Below are 15,867 nucleotides of genomic sequence, written 5' to 3'. Positions count from 1 at the left end.
TGAGGTAGAAACTAGAGTGAACGTGCTGAGGTCAGCCAGGTGGACATCATAGAATATGAGTTCACTCATTGGACCAGATTAATAGCCCCAATCAGGGAGCCCTGGCTGACATATAAACAGGAGTTTGTGGGTTTGTTCACTCTGAAAGCTGGATCAGTGTCAACGACTTGTGTAAATAAAAAGGTAACTGAGTTCCTCCTCCATTTACATCTGGGACTCTTCTGCTGTCTTAACTGCATACTGGCAGCCATTACATTGGCTTACCTTCCCAGAACAAGACAACAATTTGGCCAAGGCTTTGCTTTGGACCTACAGTCCGTCTGCAATTGCAATTGCCTTCACTCTGTGTTCCCCAAGCTCAATTGGACTGGCAAGTGTGTCCACTTACATTGGAACACCCTGCAACTCATGTGCTCCACTTGTCACATTTTCCAATGATAAAGCCAGTTGTAGTGCTTGTTTAAAGTCCAGTTGGGCTTCAGCTAATAGGCACTCTTACATTTTTTTTTTACATCATTAATCCAACATACTAAATAGTCCCTCAGCATGTCAGTAAGCATTAAATCAAAGTCAGGTGCCTCTGCCAGTCATCTTAACAGAGTCTAAAATCCTGATACGGATTCCCCACTTCTCAGATTGCCAAATAAAACCAATAGCATGTCAGAATTAGAGGAGGATTGGTATCATAATATTCCTTAACTAAATCCATTAGCTCTTGAAAGGTTTCAGTATCTGGTGCCTCAGGGAAAGTTAGGCTCCTAATAACTGAAAGCTGCAGGTCCACAAGCTGTCAAGAGAATTACTTAGAGACAGTAGGAACTGCTGATGTTGGAGTCTGAGATAACTAGGTGTAGAGCTGGATGAACACAGCAGACCAGGCAGCATCAGAGGAGCAGGAAAGCAGGAGAATTACTTGTTGCTTTTCATCTATTCTGATGTCATTTTTCTGAAAAATAATACCCTTTCCACATACTGGGCACTGTCTTTGGCAGGAACAAAGATATCAAGCTTTCCAAATAACAGTATGATGCCAAAAATGCTAACCCCCAACTCAAAGGTGTTTCTTCAAAAGTGCACTTTTTATTTGTTGCCACAGAAATAACTCTACAAGGCCAGTATCCTAACACCAAATCACCTTTTATTTATACATGGGCAGTCCTTGATACTAAGCCAGTTCTGAACGCAACTTCTGACACACCTGTTTAAACTGTCAGCCAGGACACCCTGATTGGAGCTGTTAATCTGGTCCAATCAGGGAACTCATTCTACCCACCTGGCTGACCTCATTACAATGACTACAATAACAAGCACGATAGATAAAGGGGAACCATTGGATATATTTGGAATTCCCAAAGGCTTTTGACAAGTTATGGCACAGTAGGCAACTTAATTTGATAAGAATCTAGTGTGGTGGAGTATTACCATAGATCAAGAATTGGAAAAGTACTTTCAAGATGGTCATCTGTAATTAATGGTGTGCTGCAGGCTTCAGTGCTGGGATCAAATTTACTTACAACATTTATTAATGACTTAGATGTGTGGTGAATGTACTCTAACCAAGTTTGTGGATGGCACAAGAGATGGGTAGGCAAATGGTGAAGATGACTATATAGAGGGATGTAGACAGATTAATTGAGTGGGCAAAAGCTTGGCCTGTGAGATATAGTGTGGGAAAATGAGGCTTTGCGCTTTGGCAGGAAGAATGGAGGAGTTGAATATTTAAATCAAGGGAAGACTGTGGAAGGCTGCAGCACACACAAATTTTGGAGTCCTTGTAGATGTATCACAAAAAGCTAGCATACAAGTTCAACTGGTATTAAGAAAGGCAAGTGAAATGTTGGCCTTTTGTTTCAGAGAGAATGGGAAGTCTTGTGAAAGCTGTGCAAAGCATTAGCCAGACTACAGCTGGAATATGTGAACAGTTTTTGCATGCCTTATCTAAGGAATGATATGGTAACATTAGAAATAGACCAAAGTAGGTTCATTAGGCTGATAACAAAGTGTGGAGCTAGATTAACACAGCAGGCCAAGCAGCATCTTAGGAGCACAAAAGCTGATGTTTTGGGCCTAGACCCTTCATCAGAAAAAGGTGCTGCTTGGCCTGCTGTGCTCATCTAGCTCCACACTTTGTTACCCCTTTACTAGGCTGATGCTGAGTTTGAAAGATTCTCTTATGAGATGTTGAATAGGCAAGCCTCATTGCAGGTTAGAAGAATGAGATGTGTTCTTATTGAAACACATTTGTAGGGGGCTTCACAAAGTTGTTGCAGAGAGAGATTACTTCTCCTTGTGAGAGAGTCTAGAACCACAAGGCATGATCTCAGCATAAGAGGTTAAGATAGAGATGACAAAAATATTATTCTCTCAAAAGTGTAGTGAATCTGCAATTCTTTTATGCAGAGAGCTATTGCAGCTGGGTCATTAAGTGTATCCTAGGCTGAGATTGACAGGTTTTCAATCAGTAAAGAAAATCAAGGGTTTGGGGATTAGGTGGAAAAGTGGAGTTGAGGATGGGAGGTCAGATGTACCATTATTTCATTGAACATTGGGGCAGACTCGTTGGGATGAATGACCTCTTATGATCTTAGTAAGCAGAATAAGTCAGAAGTGACTTTGGATCAATCTGGAAAAACTGCAGCCAAGAAGTCTGACAGTTAAGCTAGTTGTGCACTTAGACTATAACCAGTGCTAGTTATAATGTATTGGGTTGAGTATGGTGATGAAACAGATTACTGTTAAGAAAGTCTTTTTAGATTTAGATTAGATTCTCTACAGCGTGGAAACAGGCACTTCGGCCCAACTAGTCCACACCATCTCTTGGAGCATCCCACCCACACCCATCCCCTTATAACCCACGCACCCTGGAACACTGGGCAATTTAGCATGGCCAATCCACTTAGCCTGCACATCTTTGGACTGTGGGACAAAACCAGAGCACCCAGAGAAAACCCATGCAGACATGGGGAGAATGTGCAAACTCCACACAGATAGTTACCTGAGGCTGGAATTGAACCTGAGTCCCTGGCACTGTGAGGTTGCAGTGCTAATCACTGAGCCACCATGCCGCCCTTGACAGCAATTGCAATACTAAAGAAATTACAATCAGAAAAATGTGTACTTGTGTTTATAGCCTTGACTTTCGTTGAAGTATGAAACTAGAATTTTTCAGTAATGCTTCAGTCTCCAGATAGATATTTGAGTAGTCTAAGGAACAGGAATAACCCACTCGACCCTTTTTAGCCTTGTCCACCGTTTGATAAGATCATGACTGATCTGATTTTTAACCTCCACTCTGCATTCCTACATACCCCCAAGAGTACATCAGAGTTTATAGTTTCCTTTGTGGGAGGGATTGATAAATACTGTTCATTGGACCAGGAGGGCCAGAAAATAACAAAGATAGTTAAATGTGCCTTTCTATATAAACATTGGTGCTATTGGAAACTACAAATACAGGGTGTAATTGTCCAGTGAAAATAAATTTATCCAATGACTTTGTAAAGGGTCTTATGGCACTGTGTAAGTATGGTTCAAGTCCCAACTCCCCTGGAACATGTCCAAATAAGTTGTTTTGTATTTTTTTGTGAAACACATGCAGTTGATACCAAGGCGTCGTATGAACTGTGTGGTAGTTTACTAAATAAATTACTTTACAAGGAAAAGGCGTCTTGATGTCTAAGTCATCTTCATACTGAGATGCAAATTAACTTTGAACTTTTCCCAACCTGAAAATGCCCCAGCGAGTGAAAAACAGAGTGGATAACATCACTGGTTCAGGAGGCTGGTTATGTCGTAATGCTGGAATCTTGTGCCAACTTGAATTTCTGAAGGTGTCATTGTGTGATCTACCATTTTGAATGGTCCTAACTGCAATATCTATTTCAATCTATACCACAATGTTCAAACAGGAAATGCAATTTAATTTTATGACTGTGTAATAGTTGCTGCGCTTGGAATATTTACACAAATGTATTTGATATTAATCACAGGTCAACTGGCCAACTATGGCCAAAGATACCAAATCCTGCAAACAGCGCCCTTGCCAGCTGGAGCCCAGGGAGGCAATCCCAGGTAAATATATTAGCTACAGTGTCTAATACCATGGAGTGACTGAAATTCAGAAGGTTACTATCCAGCTCCCTCCTGACAACACCATACTTTCCATCACTCCCCTTTTATATTGATTACTCCCTGCCGCCTCACCCCTGGCAACTGAGAGATGGCAAATTCAAAATATTCATGTGGTAAGTATGCTAGATGGTAAATTAATAAAGAAGAGGTGGCTCAGTGGTTCGCAGTGCTGCCTCACAGTGCTAGGAACCTCAGTTCGATTCCACCCCTGGGCAACTGTCTGTGTGGAGTTTGCACATTCTCCCCAGTGCCTGTGAGGGTTTCCTCTGGGTGCTCTAGTTTCCTCCCACAGTCCAAAGATGTGCAAGCTAGGTGGATAGGCTGTGAGAAATTGCCCATAGTGTTCAGGGATGTGTAGATTAGGTGATTATAAGGGGATGGGTCTGGGTAGGATGCTCCAAGGGTCAGTTTGGACTGGATGGGCTGAAGGGCTTATTTCCACACTCCAGGGATTCTGATTATTGGCATAGAGCAGTTTTCGATGAGCGTAAATTTCAGCAAAATACAAGGGAATTTTAGTGATTATGAAAATTCAGTGAGCTTGTGTAAAAGAATTTGCTTGATACATAAATATATTTAAACAATTAAATTGGAACTGTGGGGTAAATTACATTAATGCATTAACGTTTGAACATGACTGTAATACATGAAAGATTGTTACACTACCTACATTGAAATGGTAATTAGAAAGATACTTCAAAACTCAAACTTAAATTAGTTAAATAACACACAAGGGAAATGACAGACCAGGTGATCTGTTGCCATTATATGATGGACACTAGTCACAGTTACCACATTTGCAATGGATGTCTGTGGTTTGACAAACGTCACCTCACGGCTAATGAACTGGAGTCTCGGTTTTGGATACTGCAGTTCAACAGTGGGGAGGAAAATTAACCAAACATTTGTTCTAAGGGGCATGAAGTGGTCAGAAAATTAAACAAATTTGATACTTACTGGAACTTAGAATGAGAGGTGATCTTATTGAAACATTAAAATGAGGGAATTTGACATGATGCATCGCCATTTAAAATTCAGGTGGACAGAAGATTAAAGGTATGGGTATGACTTTGGGATGACTGATTCTGATGATCACAGCAGACACCCAACACCCGTTCCCCACTGTTCTTGAGCAATTACTAGCTATCCAGTAAAACACGCTAGACCACCAACCTGGCATGTGCCACCCCGATAGAGGTAGGATTATTTTACTGGGTTGAATAATTTATTTTCACATGTATTCAATACAAAATACAGTGAAAGTTTTATACCATTGCCATGAATCAGTGACATAAGATACTTAAGTGGACATTCAACAGGCTTATGGGTCGGATGGTGTGTCTACTGTCCCTGTAAAATAGGAGACAGTTTAGATTGGGCAGTAAAACATTGTTGTATAAGAGTTCAAAATTCTGGAAAGGTTAATGTTGAGGAGTGCCTTTTGCATCACTGACCATGGTGATATTATTATAGACTTGGTGGGAGAGAACAGCTTAAGATCGCAAAGGAGTAAGAGCAGCAATTCAAGTCTTCACCATACTCTGAGACCACAGAAATAGTAATCTCCAGTTTCACATGCGAGTACAGAAATACCTGGATAAGAAAGATGAATGCATGGCTGGAAAGATGGTGCAGGAGGGAAGGCTTTAGAATCCTGAGACACTGAGGCTGACTCTGGGAAAGATAGTACCTCTACAAGTTTATGGGCTACACCTGAACAAAGCTGGGCCTGAGGTCCTTATGGGAGCTTTACCAGTGCCATGGGGAGGGCAAATGTGGAGTGATGCATTTGGGAAGATCCAGTTCAAAAGCGAACTATACGGTAAATGGAAAAGCCCTGGGGAAAATTAATGCACAGAGAGATCTGGGTGTTCAGGTCCATTGTACCCTGAAGGTGGCAACATAGGTAGAAATTCTCAGAGCTTGCAAAATACCTAGGGATACAGTTGCCACTAGTATAGAAAATGGTAAGTTAAGAAATGATGTTGAAGGAAGGGAGAAAGAAGGAAAGTCAAAAACAGAGTTAATGTTCATGTAGAATATAGAAAATAAATTTGGTGGGGGGTTCCAGGTGCAGATGTGCAATGTGTGGTTCTGACATTGTGGCAGTGATGGAGATCTGCTTCACGTAAGGATAGGAATGTATGTTAAACATTCCTGGGTATCAATTGTCCTAGAAAGATAGAAAAGGAGATAAATGAGGAGTAGCAGTGTTGGTTAAGGAGGCTTGCAGTGCTGGAGAACAAGGATGTCTTGGGGTGTTCAAGGACAGAGTTAATTTGGCTAGAGGTACAGAATAGAATGGGTGCAATAAATTGTTTGCCGCCTAAAAGTTGAAGAGGCAGCAAGACCAGAAGAGATGCATCAAAAGATTTTGAAGGAAGTGAGCGTAGGAATTGTTGGGGCATTAGCCACAATCTGCCAGTCTTCCCTGCACTGAGGTGCTGGAAGACTGGAGTATTGTAAACTTTAGATCCTATCTTATCCCGTTGAAATTAGCTCTCTTCCAGTTCAGAAATTTTACTCCAGAATATTCATTACTCTTCTGCATTCTGAATATCATCATCAAGGAAAGAACAAAGAAAATTACAGCACAATACAGGCCCTTTGGCCCTCCAAGCCTGTGCCGATCCAGATCCTCTATCTAAACCTGTTGCCTATTTTCCAAGGATCTGTATCCCTCTGCTCCCTGCCCATTTATGTATCTGTCTACCACATCTTAAATGATGCTATCATGCCCGCCTCTACCATCTCCGCTGGCAATGCATTCCAGGCACCCACCACTCTCTCTACGTAAAGAACTTTCCACGCATATCTCCCTTAAACTTTTCCCCCCTCACCTTGAAATCGTGACTCCTAGTAATTGAGTCCCCCACTCTGGGTGGGAAAAGCTTCTTGCTATCCACCCTGTCAATACCTCTCATGATTTTGTCAACCTCAATCAGGTCCCCGCTCAAACTGTCTTTCTAATGTAAATAATCCTAATCTACTCAACCTCTCTTCATAGCTAGCATCCTCCATACCAGGCAACATCCTGGTGAACCTCCTCTGCACTCTCTCCCAAAGCATCCACATCCTTTTGGTAATGTGGCGACCAGAACTGTACGCAGTATTCTAAATATGGCCGAACCGAAGTCCTATACAACTGTAACATGACCTGCCAACACTTGTACTAGGTACCTCGTCCAATGAATGAAAGCATGCCATATGCTGCCTTGACCGCTCTTTCTACCTATGTTGCCACCTTCAGGGTATAATGGACCTGAACGCCGAGATCTCTGTGCATTAATTTTCCTCAGGGCTTTTCCATTTACCGTATAAGTTCACTTTTGAACTAGATCTTCCCAAATGCAAAATTCCACATTTGCCTGGATTGAACTCCAGCTGCCATTTCTCCACCCAGCTCGCCAATCTATCTATATTTTGCTGTATTGTCCGACAGTTCCTTTCACTATCTGCTACTCCACGAGTCTTAGCGTCATCTGCAAACCTGCTAATCAAATTATCTGCAGGAAGGTATAGATATCTATTATATCACCAAATAACAGTGCTCCTAACATGGATCCCTGTGGAACACCACTGGTTACAGTTCTGTATTTTGAGAAACTCCCTTCCACTACAACTCTGTCTCCTGTTGCACAGCTTGTTCTCTATCCATCTAGCTAGTACTCCCTGCACCCCATGTGACTTCACTTTCTCCATCAGCCCACCATGGGGAACATTTATCAAATGCCGTACTCAAGTCCATGTATATGACACCTACAGGCCATCCCTCATCTATCAACTTTGTCACTTCCTCAAAGAATTCTATTAAGTTGGTAAGACATGATCTTCCCTGCACACAACCATGCTGTCTATCACTGATAAGCCCATTTTCTTCCAAATGTAAATAGATCCTATCCCTCAGTATCTTCTCCAGCAGTTTCCCCACCACTGACTAGAGGCTCACCGGTCTATAATTACCTGGATTATCCTTACTTCCCTTCTTAGCAAAGGGGACAACATTAGCAATTCTCCAGTCCTTCGGGACTTCACGCGTGCTCAAGGATGCTGCAAAGATATGTTAAGGCCCTAGCTCTTTCCTCTCTTGCTTCCCTCAGTAACTTGGGATAGATCCCATCCAGACCTGGGGACTTGTCCACCTTAATGCCTTTTAGAATACCCAACACTTCTGGCCCCTCCTCATGCTGACTTGACCTAGAGTAATCAAACATTTATCCCTAATCTATCCATCATGTCCCTGTCCTTGGTGAAAACGGATGCAAAGTACTCATTAAGAATCTCACTCATTTTCTCTGACTCATTTCATAAATTCCCTCCTTTGTCCTCATGTGGGCCAACCCTTTCTCTAGTGACCCTACATTGCCATTACCCAAGTTCATACATCATTCATTTGATCCTCCTCATTCCCTAGCACATCATCCAAAAGAAAATTAAATAGATGCTTGAGGGAAATTAGTTTGCTGCAGTAATGAGTAGAACGGAAGAATGGGGCCGAATGGGTTGTCCTGCAGAGAGTCGGCATGGATTCAAATACTTTTACTCTGAAAATGTCAGATTCACTGTTTTTGTGATTGTGACGAATTGGAGTTGAGTCCATTTGCATGAGAACACTTTGGTTTGGTGCGAGGGCCTGAAGCACTTGGGTCTGAATTTTCACTTTGGAAAGTTCCCTGCTCTGACCCAGCCAAATTTAAAAATCCGATTCAATGTTGGATTTTCAGCTTCATAGTGGGGGGGAACTGAGTTGAATTAGAAGTCAGAAGTAAATTTTAGCAACTAAGGAGGATGATGGGCATGGATTAAAAATAAACTGCTGGAGAAACACAGCAGGTTCATGTTTTAAATCTGATAATGTAGCAAACAATTGAATTGATGTTAGGTATTGGACTCAAAACATTAATTTTGTTTCACTCTCCACAAATGTTGCTAGATCTGCTGAGTTTCTCCCGTCCTCTTTTATTTCAGATCTTTAGCATTTGCAGTATTATTTAGATTTAGATTTCCTACAGTGTGGAAACAGGCCCTTTGGCCCACCAAGTCCACACCGCCCCTTGAAGCATCCCACCCAGACCCATCCCCCTATAACCCACACACCCCTGAACACTACGGGCAATTTAGCATGGCCGATCCACCTAGCCTGCACATCTTTGGACTGTGGGAGGAAACCAGAGCACCCAGGGGAAACCCACACAGACACAGGGAGAATGTGCAAACTCCACACAGACAGTCGCCCGAGGGGGAACCAAACCCGGGTCCCTGGCGCTGTGAGGCTGCAGTGCTAACCACTGAGCCACTGCGCCTGCATTTTCTTTCTGGGTGTACATGTTACCTCACAATCTGTGGCTAAAATGTAAACATAATGAATGACACACACACACACACACACGCGTGTGTGTATGACCTCCTGTTCTTCATTCAACTCCCTACCGATCTAATGCCAACTCATGGGCCCCCAACCCTTTGGCCTTTCACCGACCATGCCAACGAATCTGGTATCCTCAATGGGAAGATCCATAGGACCCATACCAAGATAAGATAAAGTATTAAATACATTTCTAAATGTCGAATGTAGACATATTTTAAAAAAAAGCTCTCATATAAAAACCTATTTGATACTTTTGCAATCCTACCAGTAAATAAAAATCTTATAACAGCATACTTTGCATTCAAGCATACAATTCCTTTTATAATAGCAAATGCTGACTTGACCTAGAGTAATCAAACAGGTCTGAAATTTGAAGCAGTCTATAACCTCTTGTAGTTTCTATGAAACTAAAATGGCAGGCTCCGTAGAGTGGTAATGCATGATTGTGAAAAACATCATACAGCATTAATCCAGTAAAGTTAAATATCAACAGCATGAAATAACAGACTTTTCTTTAACAACAAGATATTTCTGCTTAAAAAGGCAGGACCTTTTTTAAAAAGAGCAGGACTTTTAAATGCTCAACAGCTCCTTTTTAGACAGGTGACATTGATACATCCGCTTGATACATTTGACAGTTCCTTTTTGATCGGTCCCTAGGTCCTTTTGTCAATTCTGACGGATGATATTTGTCATGTTTGTTGACATGTATGTGACATTAATGGCTACATATACTGCTTACATACATTTCTGTCTACTTTTAACAATTCCAAAGGGAAACTTACCTCCCTCATAGTATATCTAAAGGACATCTTACCACTCCAAAGAGATATCCTGGCTATAGAAATGAACCTACAAAGATCAGATCTTCTCTTATCAGGCCTAATCTGTACAATTCAGGTTTCACACTGTGTACAGATACCAAAGTTCCACCTCAGTAAAGGAAGCTGAAAATTTAAAATGCCAGCTGTCTCCATAAGGTAAGGAGGTGTGAAATGTGCCTTGCCTCCAATTTCACCTTGTGAAAATAGAAATTACCCTGTCTGAGGACAGAATGATCGTGGCAACTTCTGTAATTTTCACTAAGGTCTCCAGCAGAGCAAAAATCTAAGCCTTGGAGTTCAGTACAAAGTGGTTCAGGAGCAAGCTGACTTGAGAATCCGTTTCAATTTCCCTTTTCTCATGCTGTCCACTGCTAAATTAAGCTTTAGGTATTGTGTCGTCATTATAGAAGTTGGCAAGCAGAACATTAGCAAAAGAAAATCAATCCTGAGAAAAGTAAGATAATATGGTTGGAAAGAAGAAACAACACAAGGAAATGCACAACAGTGTGATAGTTATTTTTATTCAGTGACATCAAATATAAGAACAGGGTTATTACATGATAACAATACAGGCCACTTGATTGGTCAGAGTTGGAATACTGCATATGCTTCTGGGGTCAGGAAGGTGACTGTCCCCAAGATGTCCTAAATTGGCATTAGAACCAAAAATCCTCCTCACATACACATGTACACCAACAGGGCAATTGACTAAACAGTCATAAACAGAGTCCTACAACACAGAGACAGGCCCTTTGACCCAAACTGGTCCATGCTAAACAAAATTCCATCCATGTTAACCCCATTTCCCTGCACTTGGCCGATTATCATTCTAACCTATTCCTGTCCACGTATTGGCCCAAATGCCTTTTGAATGTTGTTAATGTACCCGCTTCAACCACTTCCACTAGCAGCTCATTCCATGTGTATCACATTCTGTGTGTAAAAAAATAAAAGAAAGGTTGCCTCACAGGTTCCCATGTATTATATCCCATTTTACCTTAAACTGATGCCCTCTAGTCCTTGATTTCCCAACCCTGGGGAAAAAGACTGAGTGCATTCACCCTATCCATACCTCTCATGATCTTATACACTTCTATAAGATCTCCCCTCAGCTTTCCACCCTCTAAAGAAAAAGTCCTAGCTTGTCCAACTCTTCCTATAACTCAGTCCCATAGAACATAGAACAATACAGCGCAGAAAAGACCCTTCGGCTCTTGATGTTGCGCCGACCTGTGAACTAATCTAAGCCCATCCCCATACGCTATCCCATCATCATCCATATGCTTATCCAAGGACCGTTTAAATGTCCCTAATTGTTGCCCCTTGAACTAGCAACATCCTTGTAAACTTCTTCTGCACTCTTTCTAGTTTAATATCATCCTTCCTACAGCAAGGTGACCAAAACTGAGCACAATACTCGAAGTGCAGGCTCACCAGTGTCCTGTACAACTGCAACATAACTTCCCAATGTCTATATTCAATGCCCTGCCTTATGAAGACCAGTGCACCAAAAATCTTCACTGCCCTGTCTACCTGTGACTCCACTTTTGGGGAACTGTGCACCTAAACTCCAAGGTCTGTCTCTTCCACTACACTCCTTAAGACCCTACCATTCACCCTGAAACTCCTACATTTTGGAAAGCCAAATCAAGGTAACATCTCCTACTTATCTTTATTCAGCTCCATTTGCCATTTCTCAGCCCACTTCCTCAGCAGAACGAAGAACAAAGAAAATTACAGCACAGAAACAGGCCCTTCAGCCCTCCAAGCCTGCACTGACATGCTGCCCATCACAACTAAAACCCCTACCCTTCCGCGGACCATATCCATCTATTCCTACCCTATTCATATATTTGTCATGACGCCCTTTAAAAGCCACTATACTATATGTTTCTCCTACCTCCCCCGGCAACGATTTCCAGGCATACACCATCCTCTATGTAAAAACTATTGCCTTGTACGTCACCTTTAAACCTTGCCCCTCACACCTTAAACACATGGTCCCTAGTAACTGATTCTTCCACCCTGGGAAAAAGCTTCCACTCTGTCTATGCCCTTCATAATCTTATAGACCTCTGTCAGGTCACCCCTCAAACTCTGTCATTGCAGTGAGAACAACCCAAGTTTCTCCAGCCCCTGGTCATAACTAATGCCAACTATACCAGGCAACATCCTGGTAAATCTTTTCTGTGCGCTCTTCAAAGCTACCACATCTCTCTGGTAGTGTGATGTCCAAAATTAAACACAACATTCCAAATGCGACCTAACTAAGTTTCTATAAAGCTGCAACATTACCTGCCAATTTTTAAACTCAATGCCCTGGCCAATGAAGGCCAGTGTGCCATATACCTTGTTGACTATCTCCTCCACCTACATTGCCACTTTCATTGACCTGTGTGCCTGCTCACCCAGATCCCTCTGCCTATCAGTACTCTTAAGGGTTCTGCCTTTTAATGTATATCTTCCATCTGGATTAGGCCTTCCCAAATGCATTACCTCTCATTTTTCTGGTTTTAAACTCCATCTACCATCTCTCTTGTGGATATTACAAATAGCAAAAGTCCCAACACTGATCCTTGAGGAACGCCACTAGTCGCAGACCTCCATTCAGAAATGTACCCTTCCACTGCTACCCTCTGATTTCAATGACCAACCAGTATTTTTATCCATCTTGCAAGCTCACCTCTGAACCCATGTGACATTACTTTCTGCATCAGTCTGCCATGAGGGACCTGTGTAAAAGGCCTCACTGAAGTCTATGTAGACAACATCCATTGCCCTACCCTCATCAATCATCTTCGTCACTCCTCAAAAAACTCAATCAAGATGGTGATACATGACTTCCTCTTCACAAAACCATGTTGTCTCTCACTAATACACCCATTTATTACCAAGTGGGAGTAAATCCTGTCTCAAAGAATTCTCTCCAATAATTTCCCTATCGCTGACGTAAGGCTCACCAGCCTGTCATTAGCTGGATTATCCCTGCCACCCTCCTTAAACAAGGTTTCACATATATTCTCATCCTTACCTGGGGTGGGGAGGATGGTGGTGTTGCATAGCAGCTAAGTACAAAAGATAAAGCTGAAGCTTTTGCAACATTCTTCAGCCAGAAATACTGAGTGGATAATCCGCCTAGGTCTTCTCCAAAGGTTCCCCAGTATCACAGATGTCAGTCTGCAGCCAATTGAATACACTCCATGTGATATCTAGAAATGCCTCCAGGCTTTTTATCCTGAAAGCCTATGGGCCCTGACAACACTCTCTGGTAATAGGTCTGAAGACCTGAGCTTCAGAACTTGCCACATCTCTGGCCAAGTACGACCAGTACAGCTACACATATCTTTACTCAAGTAAGAGCAAAATGGCAATACTGTATTTATTATTTGGCTTTAGATTAGTAAGATTAGTTCTGAGTTTGTCAGAACTTTGTGTATGATTCTGTTCTATTAATTTGAGATACTTGTTTTATTCAGGATTGGAATTCTTTGGAAGGAGCCCCTGACCACGTTGTTTCCTCTGTTACTTTACTTCAGAGAGACGAAAGACAGAACACCGCTTTTGGAGCAAAATCAAACCCCTTGCTTGATGATGAAAATGTTCTGAACGTTGACGTGAATATAAAGAGCACCAGTGGTGTAGCAACTCTGCACTGTTGCTCAGAGGGGCATAATTATGTTGTTTACATGTCATACCACAATCATTCTGAGGAGGCTCAGTATGCAACTGTGTTGCACTCTAAAGGTCCACCCACACTCTTCTTGAGGTCAGATTCCACTCAACCACTTCTGCATGAATTAACCCCAAGTCCCAAACTATATGAGAATCCATGGTTTACAACGTCTGCTACAAATGACAGTGAATCGTCCCAGGATATTTCATTGTCAGGTGTTACAGTTGAAGAGGAGGAAATCTGGAAAACGTTCCCACTTTTATGGGGATTGGTGTCTGAGCACAAAGCTGATTAAATGGTGACACAGTTATGACCCATTGGTGAATTACAGAAATGGTGACACATTGATTGATGATGCACTGATGCTTCAAAGATGCCACAATCGTCAATGCTGAATGGTAACAGCTCTGCTCCATGCACCAGTGTGAGCAACTCACTCTGCCCAATTCCTCTGCTATTTCTGCATTGACCTGCAGTTTGTTTCTTCTCTTCATGGAGTTCTATAAATTCCTTTTGAATCCACATTTGAATCTGCCTCCCCCACCAATCTCCAAAAGTACATTCCAGATTTCAAACACTGGCTCTCAGATTTTCTCCTGTCACTTTTGGTACTTTTGCTGATCACCTTAATCAAATGTCCTCTGGTTTTTGACCTTTCCACCAATGGAAAGAATTTATCTAAACTGTTTGATCCAAACCTCAGGTCATTTGAATACGTGCATCAAATTTCCTTGCAACAACCAGTTCCCAAAGGATAAAACTCTCAACTTTGTTGATTTATACATGTAACTGAAGTCTTCTGTCATTGGAACCATTCTCATTTATTTTTCTGTGTCCTCCTAAAAAGACTGTTACCTGTAGTTAGACACAAAACTCTAATTAAAACTGAGCTATGTTCACCACAAACTCCTTACTTTTGTAGTGTATATACTTCTTTTTGCAAAGCCCAAAGTTTCATTTTCCCATTAACCACTTTCACATTCAATATATGACCAATATCAATAATTCATATTGGTATTTCTCCAGATCTTTCTGCTCTTGCACCCTATTTAGAGAGAGAATTGTATCCTTCACTCTCTCACCTTTTCATATTACCCAAACAAAATGTATTATTTCACACTTCTCTGAACTAAACTTCATAAGCCCAGCCATTTGATCAGCCTCATGATGTCCTCTCTCAGTTCACAATGCTTCCAATTTTATGTCATCAGGAAATTTTGAAATTGTGGCCTGCACACCCAAGTTTGGTCATTAATATAGATCATGAGAAACCATAAATCGTGAGGATCAAGAGTAGACTATTCAGCCTATCAAGTCTGCCCCACCATTCAGTGTGATCGTGCCTGATCGAACACCCATTCTCTATTACTCAAACAACTTGTATCCATGCTGCCTCGATTGCCTTTGTTCCTTGGGCCTCAGCTTTGCTGACAAAGCATTTTTAAAGAAAACCTTTTGGAAATCCATGTACATGACACCAATCACATTTACTATCAACTATAAAATCTACTCAAAGATGCAATCAAAGTTTATTAAACTTTCCATGAACAAATCTGTGCTGCAATCTTGAATCTTGTCTACCCTTGACAGAGTGACTGTTAATTTTGTCCCAGATTATCATCTCTAGATGTGCTAGTTAAATGACTTGGCTATCATGTGGTTATCAATAGCACCAATACTGCAGGTTCAGTTCCTGATCTAGCTGATGTGAAGTTCACACCTGTCTCCACACCTCATGGAGTCAGAGTCAGAGTCACAGTCACAGAGATGTGCAGCATGGTAACAGACCCTTCGGTCCAACTCATCCATGCCACACAGATAAATTAATCTAGTTCCATTTGCCAGCATTTGGCTCATATCCCTTTCAACCC

The 15,867-nt window shown here is 41.7% G+C and overlaps 1 protein-coding gene across 2 annotated transcripts in view; it reads left to right on the top strand.

Annotated features, from left to right (window-relative positions):
- The window catches only part of LOC125465071 (granulocyte colony-stimulating factor receptor-like), a 176,390-nt gene extending 160,911 nt beyond the window's left edge, over positions 1-15,479 (top strand). For both annotated transcript variants that reach the window (XM_048558159.2, XM_048558158.2), the window contains 2 exons: positions 3,990-4,071; positions 13,800-15,479. In XM_048558159.2, coding sequence (XP_048414116.2) covers positions 3,990-4,071; positions 13,800-14,291 — 574 coding nt within the window. In that variant the 3' untranslated portion in view covers positions 14,292-15,479. The remainder of the gene's footprint in view (positions 1-3,989; positions 4,072-13,799) is intronic.
- Positions 15,480-15,867: the final 388 nt, after the last annotated feature.

This window comes from Stegostoma tigrinum, chromosome 24 (assembly GCF_030684315.1).
Source record: "Stegostoma tigrinum isolate sSteTig4 chromosome 24, sSteTig4.hap1, whole genome shotgun sequence".
NCBI classification, from domain to species: Eukaryota; Metazoa; Chordata; class Chondrichthyes; order Orectolobiformes; family Stegostomatidae; genus Stegostoma; species Stegostoma tigrinum.
The sequence above is the reverse complement of the archived record's forward strand: the minus strand, read 5'-3'. Positions and strand labels throughout refer to the sequence as shown.